Source organism: Sporothrix schenckii (assembly GCF_000961545.1).
Source record: "Sporothrix schenckii 1099-18 chromosome Unknown Cont38, whole genome shotgun sequence".
Classification (NCBI taxonomy): Eukaryota; Fungi; Ascomycota; class Sordariomycetes; order Ophiostomatales; family Ophiostomataceae; genus Sporothrix; species Sporothrix schenckii.
The window spans coordinates 1,910,788-1,927,763 of record NW_015971139.1 but is presented as its reverse complement, the minus strand read 5'-3'; the positions used below and the strand labels follow the sequence as shown (position 1 = coordinate 1,927,763).

The 16,976-nt window shown below is 53.7% G+C and overlaps 5 protein-coding genes across 5 annotated transcripts; 3 read left to right on the top strand and 2 right to left on the bottom strand.

The window, feature by feature from the left end:
* Positions 1-1,389: 1,389 nt before the first annotated feature.
* SPSK_05894 (uncharacterized protein) lies at positions 1,390-4,532 on the top strand (the record flags this gene model as incomplete). The annotated part of the gene is made up of 3 exons (XM_016732603.1): positions 1,390-1,605; positions 1,692-2,011; positions 2,090-4,532. 3 exons carry the CDS (start codon positions 1,390-1,392, stop codon positions 4,530-4,532), a joined length of 2,979 nt encoding a protein of 992 aa, XP_016592339.1.
* A 687-nt stretch (positions 4,533-5,219) lies between these two features.
* Positions 5,220-7,796, bottom strand: SPSK_05952 (GDP GTP exchange factor; the record flags this gene model as incomplete). Its single annotated transcript, XM_016732660.1, has 1 exon — positions 5,220-7,796. One exon carries the CDS (start codon positions 7,794-7,796, stop codon positions 5,220-5,222), a length of 2,577 nt encoding a protein of 858 aa, XP_016592338.1.
* A 3,348-nt stretch (positions 7,797-11,144) lies between these two features.
* On the top strand, positions 11,145-12,349 carry SPSK_06361 (abhydrolase domain-containing protein 12; the record flags this gene model as incomplete). Its single annotated transcript, XM_016733067.1, has 2 exons — positions 11,145-11,328; positions 11,448-12,349. 2 exons carry the CDS (start codon positions 11,145-11,147, stop codon positions 12,347-12,349), a joined length of 1,086 nt encoding a protein of 361 aa, XP_016592337.1.
* Positions 12,350-12,882: 533 nt separating this feature from the next.
* On the bottom strand, positions 12,883-13,164 carry SPSK_06785 (uncharacterized protein; the record flags this gene model as incomplete). Its single annotated transcript, XM_016733481.1, has 1 exon — positions 12,883-13,164. One exon carries the CDS (start codon positions 13,162-13,164, stop codon positions 12,883-12,885), a length of 282 nt encoding a protein of 93 aa, XP_016592336.1.
* A 1,766-nt stretch (positions 13,165-14,930) lies between these two features.
* SPSK_06105 (siderochrome-iron transporter) lies at positions 14,931-16,814 on the top strand (the record flags this gene model as incomplete). The annotated part of the gene is made up of 1 exon (XM_016732812.1): positions 14,931-16,814. One exon carries the CDS (start codon positions 14,931-14,933, stop codon positions 16,812-16,814), a length of 1,884 nt encoding a protein of 627 aa, XP_016592335.1.
* Positions 16,815-16,976: the final 162 nt, after the last annotated feature.

Sequence of the window (16,976 nt, the reverse complement as noted above, 5' to 3'; positions counted from 1 at the left end):
TTCGTTTGCACGATGACACCTCTCCCGCATCATTTTTGTCCACCACCGGTAAAGCGGAGTCCCTTTTCATGAAACCCATGACCTATCACTTTCCCTTGTACACCATCTCTGGTGCTTTTTCTTCTTCTCCTTGCCTTATCTGCCGCAGGTCTAGTTTCTTGCACTCACATCATTTTTTCACTTCTTTTTTTTCCTGTTCTTATTTGCGTGTTTTTTGTAGCCACACACTCTTCGGGATAGGATTGGGATCGAATGTATCCTGCAGCCATCCCTTGCTTTACACTCGTGCATTTGTCTTAACATTTTCTTTTCATTTTCATCCTGGTATGTGCTTGTCTTCTTGCTTTTCCCGGGATCACTTCACGTTTACCCCACCGATTCCATTCTCGACATGTATCGAAGACGAATATTTATGCGTCCCAGTCCGACGAGAAAATAATGTTCCTTACACCGTAGGATGAGATGGTGGATATTGGAGGGGACGTGAGAGACAACGCTCCATATTGTATTCGTTGCTGTGGTCGTAAATCAGTGGCCAGGTATCTCGCAATACGGCCCTGGTATGTCTTGCAGGCACACCTACTGCTTACGAAGTAGAAACCGCCGGTGTCGAGTCTTGAATGCTGTCTTAGTCCAAAACGAGGGTGTGGGAGGTGGACGGAGAGACTATTTGTTGCCATGGCTGCTTATGTGTGTTGTCTATCTAAGTTGCTGCCCTCTCCTTTCCACTTGCTTGGTCACTCACCCTTACTTCTTCTTCCCTATTTCTGTAGGCCAGACGATACACGATACACCATTGTTTACCATTTTTTATAAAGGGCAAGGGCAATTGCACCATTGTCAAAAGGTAGCATCAGTCTCTTCTACAGCTGTTACGACCACCGTGCGTCCCTTTTTAGTTCCAACCAATGCTGATCCGGAACACGACTTTGGTTACTATCGCGTTAACTTTATTGCCCGAAGATCTGTTCTCTTATTATCTCGCTCTCACGCTTCATTCGCTCCTTCCCAATCGCGCACAAGGTCGTTCCTTCCTAATCGCGTTCTGTTCTCCATCGGCCTTTCCTGTTTCCGCGTCTCTGAAATTGTTGTATATTCTGCTCGCGCACCTTCTCTCCTTTGTGTTCCTAATTCCGGAACTTTTCTCGAATATCTCTCCCATATGTCACTTCTTGCTTGGCAGAACTTGTCACCCTTCTCATCCTCTTGTCAGACTACATATTCGCCGTTGTTGGTTTGTTGTCACAAACGTACCACCGGAGCCAAGTCTCGCTCCGCAAAATTATAACGACGACTAATTCGCCTGCCAAGGAGGCAATTGCACTCCCATACGGCACAACGAACATTTTTGGACAGCCCGAGGGCGCCGCCAATTTGGCTACGACTACAATGGATCCTCGAGATGCTGCATCCACCGGAGAGGACGATGGGATTGTAATCACTTTTATTGACCCTCATCATTTCCCAATCCTGGCTGACGTTGCCTCGAGGATCCTTGTTACGGCCAAAGATCTGTCTGTGGCTTCCGGGCTGCTTATCCTTCCTCCGGTACAGGACTCTCTCGACGCACTTCCACATGCAACTCTGGTCGATCTTTGTACTGAGGTAAAGTCTGCTGCTGCTTGACGTATTGCCGTGTTTCATTTCATGTTGCCCTTTTACAAAAAGCTGACAGAGATCAATATCGTCAGCGCCGCATTGGCATGGTCACTGGCCGTATGGCTCGGGAGATGCGTCGTATTTCGCACCACACCGGACCATCGTCTACTGAGGCAGCTTTGGAACGCTTCACGGTGACACAACAGATGGTAGACGTTGCTGATGAGGCCGTGAAGACCATGCAGGAACAAAATGGCAGCCCTGATTTGTACGACAAGAGCGTCGGTGGCATTCAGGTGCTCATGATGTCGCTGATTTGCTGCTGGGCAAGCCACATCGAAGTTTTCGGCCAGCTCGACGAAGCAAGAGTTGCCTCGCACTTGTCGATGATGACGAGGCTGAAGACAGTTACGTGAGTAGCATCTTTGAAGCATTTCATCAAAAATTTTACCTTGTTGCTTTTTCAGCTGACAGTCTTTTGGTCTCACAGCTGGAAGCACCCCGTTGCTCAGGGCTCTGGGCTTGTAGGCCACCCACCTGCCTTTCGAGACAATATATGTTATAACACTCCTGGCGTACAGGGTCTCGCTCTGGGGCATCTCCTCGGAGAGGGTGTACGCTTGACCATAACAGGATTGCCTTTGGCGGGTTTTGAGAGTCGGATAGCACTCTACGTGGCCAACTGCAGAGCAGCACGTGGGCGGATACTCCAAGACGGTGACAAGAATCTTGGTTCACAAATCCAAAAGGGTATACACTACCTCAAGTCGTCAGTCAAGGGCCTGATAAGACTGCAGTTTGTTGTAAACGCGCCCAAGGTTGATGATCCTGTGCCCTCACAACAATGTCCTCGTCCTACGCCGGGTGACATGGCTGCACTAAAGCAGCTGATGTTGGTTGCTCCGGTCCTGGAGTCGCTCGCAATCGTGGGAGACCCAAGCTCTCACTCCGACGGATTTGCCGGTGGACATATACCGGGAGGTACGAGCGACTACTCCGCCTCGAGTAGCCGCCCTTCCGGTATAGACTTTTATTTGCCTCCTTTCCGCTTTGCAGCTGGCGAGCGCTTGCCACCACTTCGGAGCCTACACCTCTGGCGATACGATTGGAGATGCCACTCTGCGGATGATGTCTCTACGCACTGGGACTTTAGCCGACTCCGGTCGCTCGTTTTCGACGGAGCACCGCTCCGCTGGTTCTTGGGAACGCTGGCTATGGACCAGCTGCGCAACCTTACTGTTCTACGGATTGAGGATGCCGAGTGGGGTTTACAGCCTAGTGAGGCACGCCAAGCAGCATTGATGCTTTCGTTGATGTTAACTCATCATATCGAGAAACTAGAGTGGCTAGAGCTCATAGGTATCTACACGGACAACCTTCCCATTGCGGCGATTCGGCGGCACCAACTATCCCTCGAGCGTCTTGTATTACGGCACCCCTACGGGCTCCGATCAGCCGTTGATGGTGTCACGCCCTCGGTGTCTCCTGTGCTGCTTCTGGCACTGCTGAAAGACGGCGACGCAGTTCCCGGTGCAGAAGCATTTGCCGCAACAAAAGACGACCCTGGTGGTGCTGGAGGCCTATGTGAGGCAACGGAGGCTTCCCAAAATGGAGCTACCCAAACGACGACCTCTGAAGAGACTAATATATACAGTGACGATAAGGAGGATACAGGTGACGACTCGCAAGTTGACACACCCAGTGTAACTACGGACGGCACTGCAATCACTCCTCCGTTGGATATTGACGAGCAGCAGAACGAACCAAGCCAAGAGAACACGAAGCACGGACTTGTTGAGCACCAAACCAACCCACATAACCAAGAACACAGTCTCAATAGCCATCTTGAGCCTACTCAATCACATCTTGTTAGTGTCGAGTTCGATATGGACGAGCGCCACATGGGACCAGACGATGAACCCGAGATCATGACACGGTTGGCCCGGCTTCCCATGGTGCGCAGTATTTCACTGGCGGTACCATCCGTTCTCAGGAACCTATATTGCGTGCCAAAGTACGACGTAGATCTCCACAACGCGCTGCAGCGCTTACTGTTTGTCCTCGGCCAGCGGCAGCAGCGAATGCATGAGCAGCGAAAGGCGTCGCATGGCAGTGGTCAACGACGTTCAGGCTCTCAGCTCCTCCCACTAGAGCAGATCACCTTTTTCATTGACGGCTTCACCCCTCTTCGCCGCACTGAGCCTGGACGGGACAAGGACCGGCACGACTCCCTGTCTGGTGAGGTAGACAAAGATACTACCAGTGAACAAGATACTGCAGAGGCAGAAGTCTTGCGCAATTTGATGGCAACTTTGGTCACATTCGTAGCTGAGACTACGGCATCAGAACAAGTGTCGCAGCCCTCCGAATCCCCTAAATTAGACACGGCCGCTCGAGGCTCAATATCAACGCCAAGCCTGGTTGTGAACCCGCTGCCAGAGGAGATGCCACGGACATCCACTACGGAATCGACGACGGAGACTGTCAAGATGAGTTCGACCATAAATGACAGTCCGACTACACATGGACTGTCGTTCCTCCAGCCGCACAACCCAAACGAGGTGGATGCCACACCGGGTATTGCCCAAGCACTCATGTTGCGCAGCCAGAACATTCGGCCTCAGCGCTGCATCATTGCAGAACTGTTTTCTCCGGTAGACGCCCCCACCGTGTCGTGCAGTCGTCAAACCGGCGACCAAAAAGACAATCCATACGGCAGTAGCAGATTGCTCACGTACCATCTCTACGAAGAGTTTGCCTGCTATGCGGACGAGCAGAGCCCGGACCTGACGTTCTACCAGAGACGTGACCTGCGCGAGAACAACCTCCGTCCTCGCCAGCGGATGAAACTTCCCTTTGTGGTTCACTTTGAGCAGCCGGCCAATCTCCCACCGCCCCGCTGGGATGTTTTGGGTGTTCCTCTTTATATGTGAACTGCATATGTAGAGCCAGAACTGCCGACTGTACAGCTCATGTTCGGTTTTAGTCGTTAGTTGGTTTGTTCGTCTCCGCGTCTCTCACTTCTGAATCTTGCAACATTTTCTTTTTGGGGATGCTACGATCTTCCAGTTATTTATTTGATACGTGCTCATTTACTGTTTTTGATACTTTTCACCTCGGACTGACATGTGTTGCGTGTTTCTTGAATGGAGGTTGAAGTTTAAATCTTTGGCAGTATCTGCTATTTGCAGGCGCTGCTGGAGCCTTATGCTACTCATCGGGCCGGACAACGCCTTGCTCTCGGTCCATCCTGGTATTGCGTTTATATTCTTAGTTCCCGCGTGTAAGCGAGAAGACGTGGAAATGGAAACAACACAAAACGCAGACAATGCAGAAACGGATGGGAAAAGGTGAAATCAAGTGCTGGAAACAACAACAAACATGACCGGTAGTAGTATCCATCTCGAAAGCAAAACAAAGAAATTGCAAATCCCTAATTCATATCCTAATGCATTATGAGAAAAAGCAAAGCGTCGCTAAACAAGGGCAGTGGGCAAAATGTAAGGGTAGGGCGGGACGTGAATGCAAAAAGAAAGCAAAGAATTATTTGTTGGTACACGCGGGGGAGAGGCGCTACGAAAAGGCCCACCTCCCGCAATAGAAAAGGGCTTGTCTCTGATTTATGAGACGTGCCCGCCCAAGCCGCTGACCATGGCGGCCATGGACGACGACAGCTTTGACGGCCGGTTGGGTCCGTTGTAGCTGGGGCTTGGACTCAGAGTCGGACGGTCGCTGCTGTTCTCGATGCCGAGTCCGGCGTTGATGGCCGGGCTGGCGAGGGGGCTGGCGAGGGGGCTCGAAACAGGCGAGCCGTTGTGGTTGACGCTGATCTTGGTAGGCACACCCTCGGCGGCGGCGGCCGCAGTGTCTGTGTCTGTGGCTGCGGCCGTGGCTGTGGCTGTAAGGGACGACTGCCGGCTCAGCTCGGTGCTCGGCCGCGCACTACCGCTGCCGTTGGCATGATGCGACTGAGATGGCGAGCTGATGGAGTTGTGCGCGCTGCTTCCACCACCAGCCACCCGTGAGTGGCGTGCGGATCCGACACCATTGGGGACACCGCTGCCGCTGCCGCTGCCGCTGCCGCTGCCGCCACCGCCGCTGCCACTGTTGGCGGGCAGCACGCCGCCGCCGATGCGGGCCCAGAACATGTGTTCGCGTAGGCGCACACACTCCTCCCAGGCAGCCTGCTCGGCCTCTTCGTCGGCCGCGCGCCAGTGGCCCTCCTTGATCATGCGCAGGAACACGAGAAAGCCGCAAACCGAGCGCACGCGGCTGAGACAGTAGTTGCACAGCGGGTAGGGCGTAGACTTGTCGCTCTCGGTCAGGCGGAAGCGGTGGTGGCGCAAAAAGCTGTCCTCGCGGCGGTGCTCGCCGCACATGGAGCAGGGCTGCTGGACGACGAGGGCAGATCCGGTGATGTTGGGCACGGGCTCAGCGACGAGGGTGCCTTCGAGGACGGCAGACATGATATTGCGACGGACAAGCCACGAAATGCCGGGCGCAGTGTCCAAACGCAGGGTCGGCTCGATATCCTCAATGACGACGCGCTTGTAAAATCTCGTCTCCTTGAGCTCCTTGGTGTGGTTTTGTGGCGAATTGGCGTTGGAGGACCCGGACAGACCGGACGCGACGGTAGCAAAGGCATTGACAGCCGACATGGAGACGACAGAGGATTGGACAGTGGTAGAGGAGTTGGAGGTTGTCGCGTTCCAGTTGGTGTTGTTCATAGGCGGTGTTTTCGGAAGCGACGTCGAGGAAGGGGACCGGACATGGGATTGGGGTAAGCTTTGCATGTGCAGCATGAGCTGGATTTGCGCGGTGCGGATAAGGTCGACAAACTCGTGGAAAGCGTTCGTGTCGTAGCGGAGAACGGGCCGAAGCAGGTGCGTGAAGCTCATCGGCTGGGACGGGGATTGGGGAACCGTGTCGGGTGTCTGTGCTGCTAGTGTTGATGACGTCGGCGGAACAACTGTGGGCGAAAGGACGACAGTTGTGGGTACGGTGGTGGCTGCAGGGGCCGCAACGGACGCCGAGGATGACGGGTCCTCGTCCGTCTTGGTCGTCTCTGCGTCGTCGGTTGTTTCTGTGTCAGCGGCGCCATCCGCCTGCTTCTCGGAGACGGACCGTGCATCAGCGTCTTTAAAGTCGAACTGGCCAAACCCGGGCGACGTCGGCGTGGTGAGGGCCGTGGTGTGGTCATCGCTACCGGCCGCCCCGTTCTGGATTATCTCTTCCATCACTTGCTTGAGTTGAGTAAGCTGCTCTTGTTGTGACTTGAGCAGGACCTCGGTATCGGCCAGCTGGCCCCTGAGATTGTCGTAGCGGCGGTTTGCGGCGACCTGTTCGGCGCGGGCTTCTTCTTTGGCCGCGGCCACCATGATGTTGGCCTGCTCGAAGAGCTCGGCCGTCAAGGACTCCAGCTCGAGCTCGATCTTGGACTTGGCACTCTCCGCCTCGAGACGTAGACGCTTCTCATCCCGCGACTTGGCCAGGATGGCTTGCTTCTCCTCCTCAACGGCCGACTTCCGCACCCACAGGCCACCAGAGAGGAATTCCTTTTGACGAGCAGCGAGTGCTTCCAGCTTGCGAACCTGCTCGCGGGACTCTTCGAGCTCCATGCGGGTTTGAGAGAGTGTGTCGTCGAGTGTGCTCTGGCGGTTGATGGCGTCGATGAGTTTCGTGCTGAGCGCTGTGATCTCGTCTTGCGCGGCGGTGTCCGTGCTGCCCGAGGCCAGGTTGCCGGTGCGTAGACGCGGGTCCGGGATAGTGCTGATGTCCTGGTCCTCAATGGAGCTCGACGAAAGGGACGAGGGCAAGCGTCGTATCGGTGTAGACAGTGTCGCGGTGGCATCGTCGGCGTTTGCGGCCAGCTCGGTGGTCGAGTTTGCCTTGCGTAACGACGGCGTATTCTCTTTTATCGGGGCTGCTGCGGGGGCGTCGGAGTGGGAATACGTGTGATTTCCCGAGCGGGAAGGAAGACAGACGTCTTTCGCATCATCTGTTGCGGCCGCTGCGTCCTTGGCGTCATCTTGTGTTTCGTGTTCGGCTGGCAAAGCGGCGGATGTGTTGGCGGAATTTGGTGATGGTTCGGCAGAGTCGACATCTTCAGGGAAGGCACCCGTGACCGGCTGCAGAACGACCTTGGGCTCCTCAGCTTCAACCGTTGCATCCTTTTTCTCCATTTCATCGGTCGTCATTGCTGGAATGTGACAAAAGGCGGAGGATGGGGAAGGGGGACGGCGAGGGTACTTTCAGCCAAGAATGGCTGGCCCTCAAAAGGGGGAATTCGATGGAATCGGCGAGCGACTATAATTTCAAGCATATAGACGCCGAAACTCTGAAAACTGTCGCGAACGTCGAAATCGGACGGTAGGAGACGAAGCTCAAGAATGACGGAAAGGAGGCAAAAGAAGCAGAATCGAGAGCAGCGTTGGTGCGTTAAGAACGTTGGTCTGCGATTGAGCTGGTGTAGGTAACCAGAAGCGCCGATCGCAGGGAGGCCCGGCGCAGTGAGATCAGTCGTGCACTTCAAGAGAAATGGATGGTCACAGTGGCGCTCACGTGGAGGCCGGTTAGGCGAACGAGGAGTGGAAATTGTGAAGAAAGGCGTGGAATATGGCACCGAGTGAGCGTTGATTGCCAGGGTCGGAATGCCGAAGCTGAAAAAGCCACTGTTAATGTTTGTGATGCTGTATACGGTACGAAGGAGACGACGAAAAGGTTCTAGAGAAATCGAGACGCAGAAATGTGCTGCAAGAGGTTTGGGTTCAGTGGCGAGAAAATGGCGAGAAAAGCTGACGTCGATGATCTGCGTTCGGGCGCTGAGAAAATCAAGACAGGTGATCTTATTCACGTTTGGAAGGCCGGCTCGTCGGGTCGAGGCAGGTGCGATGGTGTGCAACTTAGTGCGGGCAGGCGCAGTCAAGCTAACAGCTGGTAGAAACCAAATGTACAAAGTAAGACACAGGCGACTGGACAGCGGCCTCGGACAGGAAGTTTAAGAGTGGAAAGTGCAATCGAGGGACAAATTCGGCAGAGAGAAAGAATGAACAGCCAGCGAGGAAAGACAAATAGAAAAGGCAGGAGGGAACAGAAAGCAGCGAAAACACAAGCACGGCAACTCGATCAGATCGAGAAAGAACGAGTCGAGGGAGGTGTCAACAAACGCACAAATGCGGAAAGCGGCAATCTTAATTGCTCTCTTGGGGCAATAACAGACAGGGAAGGTGCCGGCTGGTTTCCCCCCTACTCCCTCCAATTCAGCATTCAGCACGCACGGCACACGCAAACAGAGTTCAGCTTTGCGTATTGCAGGATCACAGACCGCTCGTAGCGGCCTGCAGGGACAGGATGGTCGTCTTACTGGCCCTTTGTACGTTCCCGCCTATCAACGTCACAGACTAGTCTACACCAGGGCTAGCCCATGGGATGGTAACATGGATGCGTTCAAGTATTCAGCACGACAGGCCCAGCCAAAACCGACTCAAAGTATGCCGTAGTCCGTGCGACATATTGTTTTCGAGTTGCATCGTGCCTTTCACGTTCATCCTCTTCGTGAAGACGGTCTCGGCTGGCCAGACCAGAATCTCACTGTGACAATCTGAACTGACCTTATTGCTATGAAGGCGCAATTGGCGTTGGGAGCGGCCGGGAGAGTACAGCTCGTCTTAAACCATGGAAGGCATCGTCTTCTCCGCTGTTGCCATCGTGCGCTGTCTCTCCTCTTCCCCCCGCGGACTTTCTCATTTCCCCTCGATTTACGAAATGTATTCTCCTCAATTTCGTGTTCGTTCGACCCGTATCTCTCCCTCGTTTTTTTGCTACGCTGGTTGAACCCCTGCCAGACACGAATAACGAGCGAAGTGCCGACCTAGTCCTTGCTGCACGGCGTCTTTGTGCCGATCCTCTCACCTTTTTATGCAGGAACTTCACTTTACAGCTTGACGCCCTTTTTAGGGTTTACTGACGACATTCACAGACCACCTCACGGACGCTCCCCGCTGTGAGCTGATGCTTTTTGGCGGCATTGCGGGTGGACCGCATGAGGCGCGCCAGGAACCCGACCGCTAGTGCAGCTTGTTTCTACATTGGTTCTTTTTTGTTGAGATAGTTAAGGGGATTTCGATTTTTGATTCCGCTTTTGATTGGGCCTCTCGTATCGGACATTGACAACACGAGTTCAGCCAAGGTACGGCTCCCTACGCATTGAGATAGTCCCAATGTGGCACTCTCTGTTGCTCGTTTCGTTTGCCCTCTTTTCGCTTGCAATTGTGACGATGAGCCTTTTGCAATCTTGTGCTGTATCACGGTGTGCAACATACTACTTTGGACAATAGCTGCACGAAGGGCATTGTTCTCAATGCTACCCGAGCCGAAATGCCTGCAGGACACAAACCACTGCAGGCTACCATGATGTCTCGGGTAGGGGCATTGGAGCGCACACGTCTGCGTTGTATGGCTGTGTGGCTGGCAAAGGGCTGCAGGGCGCTTCTGCAGGGCCTGTGGCTTCCAGGGAAATATGAGACGGCAAATACGTCACACTTCAAAATTGGCCAATTAAGCCGTGAATGAGAACAGACGTGACGAAAGAAAACCAGGTCCGAGGCTGGGTTTCGGTAGCAGGCGGCACTTCTATATGTCGCCTCGTAATATCGTCTTGTTTGCTGATGCACGTGTATGTGTCTTCTCGTACCTTCGGCCCAAATCTGGTGCGGCTCGCACTCAATTCCTCATCTCAGGGCTTTGCCTATCTCAGGGCTTTGCCTCCCGCGTCCCGCGTCTTATCAGTCCTGCTATAAAGGCGAGATCCGTGTCGTCCGCCAGTCGCTGTAGGCAACAAAAACAGTCAGCGGCAAGGCCACAGCTACTACGATGCACGACGCAGTTCTAGCAAGACAGCGGCACAGTCACACATGGCTGGCATGGTTGGCACGGCTGCAAATACTTGTCTCGGAAGGCAACGCTTAATGTCGTCGTCAGCATCAGCCTCGCTGGTGTTGTTTCAACGCAGATGCTTTTGAGATTTCGGTTTACCACCATTGTCAGATTGAATCTCGACAACTCAAAATAGAAAGATGCGAACTTTTGTTTACTCGTAGGGTTCTTTTTTGACAGTATGCTCATTTGAAGAAGTTAAAATCTGTAGTTATTTTTGTTTGTATGCTATTGTAAAAAAAGATATGACATAAATGCACATAAAAGGATGACCTTTGTGTAATTATAAAAGAGATAAGCCGTAGGCACACAATCATCGTATTTAGTCGACATTGAAAATAAAGACTACACTTTGTTCTGTATGCGCTGCACGAAGTGCACATACGGTGTAGACTAGGCTTCAAGTTGCCTGTCACCATACACTCTGCAAGGTCTTACTGACCGTTGGAGAAGAGTTCTTCCGTAGCCGACCGCACGTCTACTAAAGAGTATGTTTCTTTACATAGAACCATAGATTCAGGTACGAAACAGCTCTACTACATTTCTCCGCCTCAGTGATAAATCTTCCGCCCATCCGTCCACACCCTGGCCAAATCCAACAAAGCATCCCCATGGCCATCGCCGAAATGGCCGTGTCCGCTATCAAGTACGCTTCCATATCGGTTGCGGCTGTCGTCGGCCTCTACGCAGCGCTCTTGGGGCTTCTCACAACATCTACGTTCCAGTCCCATGCGGTGTACCTGCATGCAGTTCAGATGACATGGTTCAGGGATCTCGATGTCCCCGAGACCTTTGGTTTCTACGAAATCAGGTAACACCGTTCTCGGTAAAGACGATTGACGGCGAACAGCTGCATGCTTGGCACATTCTCCCCGTGGAGTTGTATCGTAAGCACGAACTGTCTCTCGTTGCAGAGCCAGCCGGTTTCGCCGGGGACATCACCCGCCGGCTCGCGTTCCAACTCCTTCGCGACGACCCCGAAGCCCGGTTGGTCCTTCACCTGCACAGCGCTGGAGGCACGGTCGGTTCCGGCTACAGGGTCCCCAACTACCGTGCGCTGTCCGCGGGGCAGCCGGGCAAGATACATGTTTTGACATTTGACTACCGAGGATTTGGACGAAGCACAGGCACACCGTCCGAAAGCGGGCTCATCACCGATGCGCTGGCTGTCGTGGACTGGGCGATGAACGTCGCAGGCATACCGCCATCGCGTATCGTCATCTTTGGACAGTCGATGGGCACCGCCGTGAGCATCGCTCTCTCGGAGCGCCTTGCTTTGCAACCGCAGCCTGTGGTCTTTGCAGGCACAGTCCTTGTCGCGCCCTTTGTCGATGTGGCAACCTTGGTAGCGACATATTGTGTGGCAGGCACCGTGCCGATTTTGTCACCGCTCGCTCGCTTTCCTTGGTTGTTTACATCTCTGCAACACTTTATCAAGGACAAGTGGCCCAGCAAAGATCGCATTGCCCAATACGTTCGTGCCAACGAGCAGCAGAAAACGGATTACCGTCTGACCATCATCCACGCAAAGGACGACTACGACATTCCTTGGAATCACACACCGGCCCTCTTTTGGCATGCCGTCAATGCTTCTGTGCCAGATGGCATCAGTCACGACGAACTTGAACAGAAAAAAACGGACGAAAGACGAGATCTCGGAGCCGCCGGGTCCGTTATGGAATGGCGGACAGAGTACGGTGTGATCCGGGAAGAAATCCTGGAGACTGGCTTGCATGATGCGATCATGAGCTACCCTGTGATCACAATGGCTGTCATGCGCTTCTTTGAAGCGGCCGATCCGACATTCACGTGCTGATTTTGATTTTGACATTGATTTTAACTGTGTGCTAAAAAGTGATCATGCTGGGACTCAGCACTTTGACCACGATTGGCATGTCGTAATCTATCAATGGAGCTGTGTTTGTTTCGCGAGACAACGACGTAAAGCGATGTACGATGCCAGAAATGCATGTTTCTTTTCCAGCCTGCTGGAGCTCTTCCGGAGGTGCGTGCCAATGTGCATTCCTGGTGATAGTGAGAGGTCCCAAGTAGTGGGAGTAACAGGAGAGACGTCAACTGGACTGCTCCGTACTCAGAAGGAGTACATCGATCGTCACGGTGATTGCCGTCTTGACGTTCTTCTTTAATTCGTCTTCCTCATTCTCCAGCAGGATGTCACAGATGTCCCTTTCTTAACGTTTGTGTTACCTGCTTTAAATGCCTTATTTGTTCAAGGTACTTACTGTCTTGGCAGACGCGGCAGCTTCGCGTACGGAGGAGACAGACATGCATGCCAGGATGGGTCCGTGGTGCTGGAGAGCGTGGTACGAAAAAGACACCTTACGGACTTTACACGGCATTTGCAGGGCTACGACCTTGGTAAACTGCGATCTTGTCGGAGAAACGGAGTGTCTCACGATTCTGTTGCCGTCCAGTTGTCATATATTCTTTCATTTTGTTCTCAGTCTCCTCCGCAACCGGCGAGTCGTAGAGCTGGGAAAGAGGAATGAAGGAGAGGAAAAGAGGAAAAGAGGAAAGAGAAAAAACAAGCTTTAGCCAAGACGAGTTTTCGTTGGGATAGCATATGGCTGCCACGGAAGCACCAAGTGCAAGCGCAAGCTTGTTCTGCATGATTGAAAAAGAGTTTTTACACAAAAGGACAAGGAGAAAACGCCGCGAGTTGGACCAAACGGACGAAGGAAAGGAGGTTTTCGAACTAGGCGTGGGACACGTTGATTACAGTGACGGGGCAAACATATCTGGTACAAAGGTACGAGACGACCATTTCAAGACTAATGTAGTTACGCAAGGTCGGTAATATCGCGCTCCTCCTTGAGGGAGCGAAACTGCAAACATCGAAAACGGAGACAATGTGGACATCAATACAGCATAGAGGGGGCGAGAAAACATGTGTCTTGCTGACTGCTTGCCCGCTCTCCAGCCAAGAAAAGCGAGACTATGCTGTGCCAGCATGCTGTCTAGGGCATCACTTGTATGTGATGTGTACGACATAGATAATCTTATCACTACAAGATCTGCTAGAGTGATGATTCTGATTTTGTCGTCGACGAGCACGCGGTAATTACTCTGTCGATTATGCTCGCTTTGCTTCTCATCCACAGTCGGCAAAGACGTAAAAGTCCCCAGCACCATACCAATTCCACCACGTCGAGCCACAACAACGTAGTATTATCAGATGGATCGGCGCTGAGTTGAAATTTCCTTCTTGTTTCCACCATGGCCCCATCCTTCCATGGTGTCCTAGCCAGTCCCACACCCCTTGGATTGATACCTCCGTACGAAGTCAGAGTGTTTTTTGAGTTATCAGATCGTCTTTTGCGTGAATTTGTCTTAGGGTGCCCCACTACTGAAATATGTCCCGTAATCAGATGCGAATTTGGCGGTACGCATCGCCCAAATCGGTGCTAGTCGAGGTGCTAGTTGTGCAAGCCGGGCCCCTCAGACTCTTCTTCTGCTCCACGGCAGGCATTTCGGGCAGTCGGGCTTTGCTTTCTTGCTGTTGCTGTCTTGTTCCTTTCTCGTTTTTCTTCTTCCATGGTGTGCTCTGCGTCGGCTATGCGGTTGCAGTTGTTGTCATTTGATTGCTGGCCGTCGTTCTTTCCTCAAGTTGATGGTTTGCCGTGCTTGTATTTCTCGTACGCAGGGCATGGCAGGCGCGTGTCTTTTGGTCTGCTTGCTCTTGTTGCTCTTGCCTCGCGTCTGGAGATGGATGTACACGCGGCGCAAGTCGCTCCTACCACACTAGGTTGAACTGGGAAACTGGATAACTAACCAACTTGAGCGAGTTCGGTCCCTTCCTTCCTCCTTTGCCTGCTTTTGCTTGATCCGATGAATCGCACTTTCCTGTCCTCCCATGCACCACCCCCAGTACCAAAGTCTTAGCGTGGGGAGTCTTTGACCAAGCACTTCATCTTATCTATCCGAAGAGTTTTCGTTTTTTCAACGTTGTCGACGACTCTATCCCCTGGCTACCATCTTTTCTCCGTCCCCGCCACGTCTGTTCAATGGCCGTTCTCAGGAAGCTGCTCTGCCGTGGGGCTTGACCGTGGGGCCTGGATAGGTTCATCCATCTCCTGGTCCTACCCTAGCATGTCAATCTTTGCACTCCGCGCAGTCGGAGCTCTGGTTGGGTAGCACTGAAGACAGAATTGTTACTCTCCCTCTCCACCTCCGTCCTTTTTCTCGAGTATCCTATCTTTTAAGAATCAGACCCTTTCCTCTTCCTTTGATTTTGTTCATTTTTCTTGTTTCTCTTGGCACTCCATTCCGTCCATTCATCCCTTGGATGTTGCCAAGCTGTTCCGGTACAGCTTCTTCGTCTTGTCTTGTTTTAATTCTAATCCTCTTTTAATCTTTCTTCTTTCCACCCCCCAACGATGAGTGTATTCCAGAACATCCGCGGCCGCAACAAGGCTGTCGATTCACTGGTCATCGGGCCCACAGCCGGCGAATACGCGGCCCCCGAAGCCACAACCACCGGTGCTGACATCGGCGTCCTCGGCGGCGACAACGAGAAGGCCGTCGCACCACCGCAACAGGAGGCCAACTCCAGCAGCGATGACTTGTCTCGACTGAGTCTCGAGGCCAGAAACGAGCTCGAGGTCCAGAAGCATGGTGGCGTCGTCACCGAAAAAGCGCAGCTCGGTGTCCAAAAGGCCGAGGCCGCCGCTCTGGTGTGGTCACGCAAGGCCGTGCTGCTGACCTACGTCTGGATCTGGGTCTGTTTCTTCATGCTGGCCCTGCAGCAGTCGATCCTCAGCAACGTCACCTACTACGCGTACAACGACTTCCAGCTGGCGCCGCAGCTGGGCACGGCCAGCATCCTGGCGTCCGTCATCGGCGGCGTCGTCAAGCTGCCCATTGCCAAGGTGCTCAACGTCTGGGGCCGTGCCGAGGGCTTCCTGTTCTTTGTCTTCATCTACCTGCTGGGCATGATTGTCCTTGCCTCGTGCAAGGGCCCCAACGGCTACGCGGCCGGCTACGTGTTGTATTGGATTGGCTACGACGCGCTGTACTTTATCATGGACGTCTTTGTGGCCGATACCTCGGGCCTGCGCAACCGGGCGTTTGCCTTTGCGTTCGTGTCGACCCCCTTCATCTGCACGGCCTTCACGGGCCCGCTGGCGGCGCAGGCCTTTATTGACCACGCGACGTGGCGCTGGGCCATTGGCGCGTTTGTCATTATCATGTTTTTTGTGTTCACGCCGCTCGTCGTCGTCTTCAAGTTCTTCCAGCGCAAGGCCGAGACGATGGGCCTGTTTGTGCGTGCCAAGTCAGGCCGCACCTGGTGGCAGTCGACGCTGCACTACATCCACGAGTTTGACATTATCGGCATGCTGATTCTGATGGCGGCCTGGGTGCTGTTCCTGCTGCCTTTCAGTCTGCAGACCAACGGCCGCGCCGAGTACAAGTCGGCGTCCTTTATTGCTATGGTCGTCATTGGCATCCTGCTCTTCCCCGTCTTTTATGTCTGGGAGCGCTACTTTGCGCGCGTGCATTTCGTGCGCTACGAGCTGTTCAAGAAGCGGACCGTCGTCGGCGCCTGCATGCTGGCCGCCGTCCTGTACTACAGCTTCTACGCCTGGGACTTGTACTACTACTATTTTGTGCAGGTCGTCTACGATCTGAGCATCGCCCAAACCGGCTACATGACGCAGATCTACAACGTCGGCTCGTGCTTCTGGGGCGTCGTCTTTGGCGTGTTTGTGCGCCAGACCAAGCACTTCAAGTACGCCTGCCTCTGCTTTGGCCTCGTGCTGATGTTCCTTGGCTCGGGTCTGATGATCCGCTTCCGCGGCCAGGACGCCAACATTGGCCTCATTGTCATGTGCCAGATCTTCATTGCCTTTGGCGGCGGCACGCTCGTGATCGGCCAGAGCATGGCTGTCATGGCGGCGGCCGACCGCGACGGAGTGCCCATGATGCTGGCGCTGCTGTACCTGTTCAACAGTTTTGGCGGCTCCATTGGCTACGCCGTGGCGCAGGCCATCTACGTCAACACCTTCCCGGACGCACTGCGCAGCCACCTGCCCGACGACCTCAAGAACCAGACCGAGACGATTTTCAACGGCGGCTCGACGCTGCAGCTGACGTACCCGATGGGCACGCCCGCGCGCGAGGCCATCAATTTTGCCTGGGGCCAGAGCCAGCGCGTCAATTGCATCTCGTCGACGGCCTTTTTGGTCCTGGGCATCCCGGCCATTCTGCTGTGGAAGAACTACAACGTCGACCGCCGGCAGAACAAGGGAACTCTGTTGTAGGCCGTGGGAAGAGATGGGCTACGAAATGAACGGCCTAGTCATCGGAGTACCTTTACTTCTACAAATATCCGTACGTGCCGTAGGCAGCAGGCCACAAGCCGGTCGCGTTGGGTTATCTGCGCTACTATGGACTATGGGCACTGGCGACGTGAATAGCAAAAC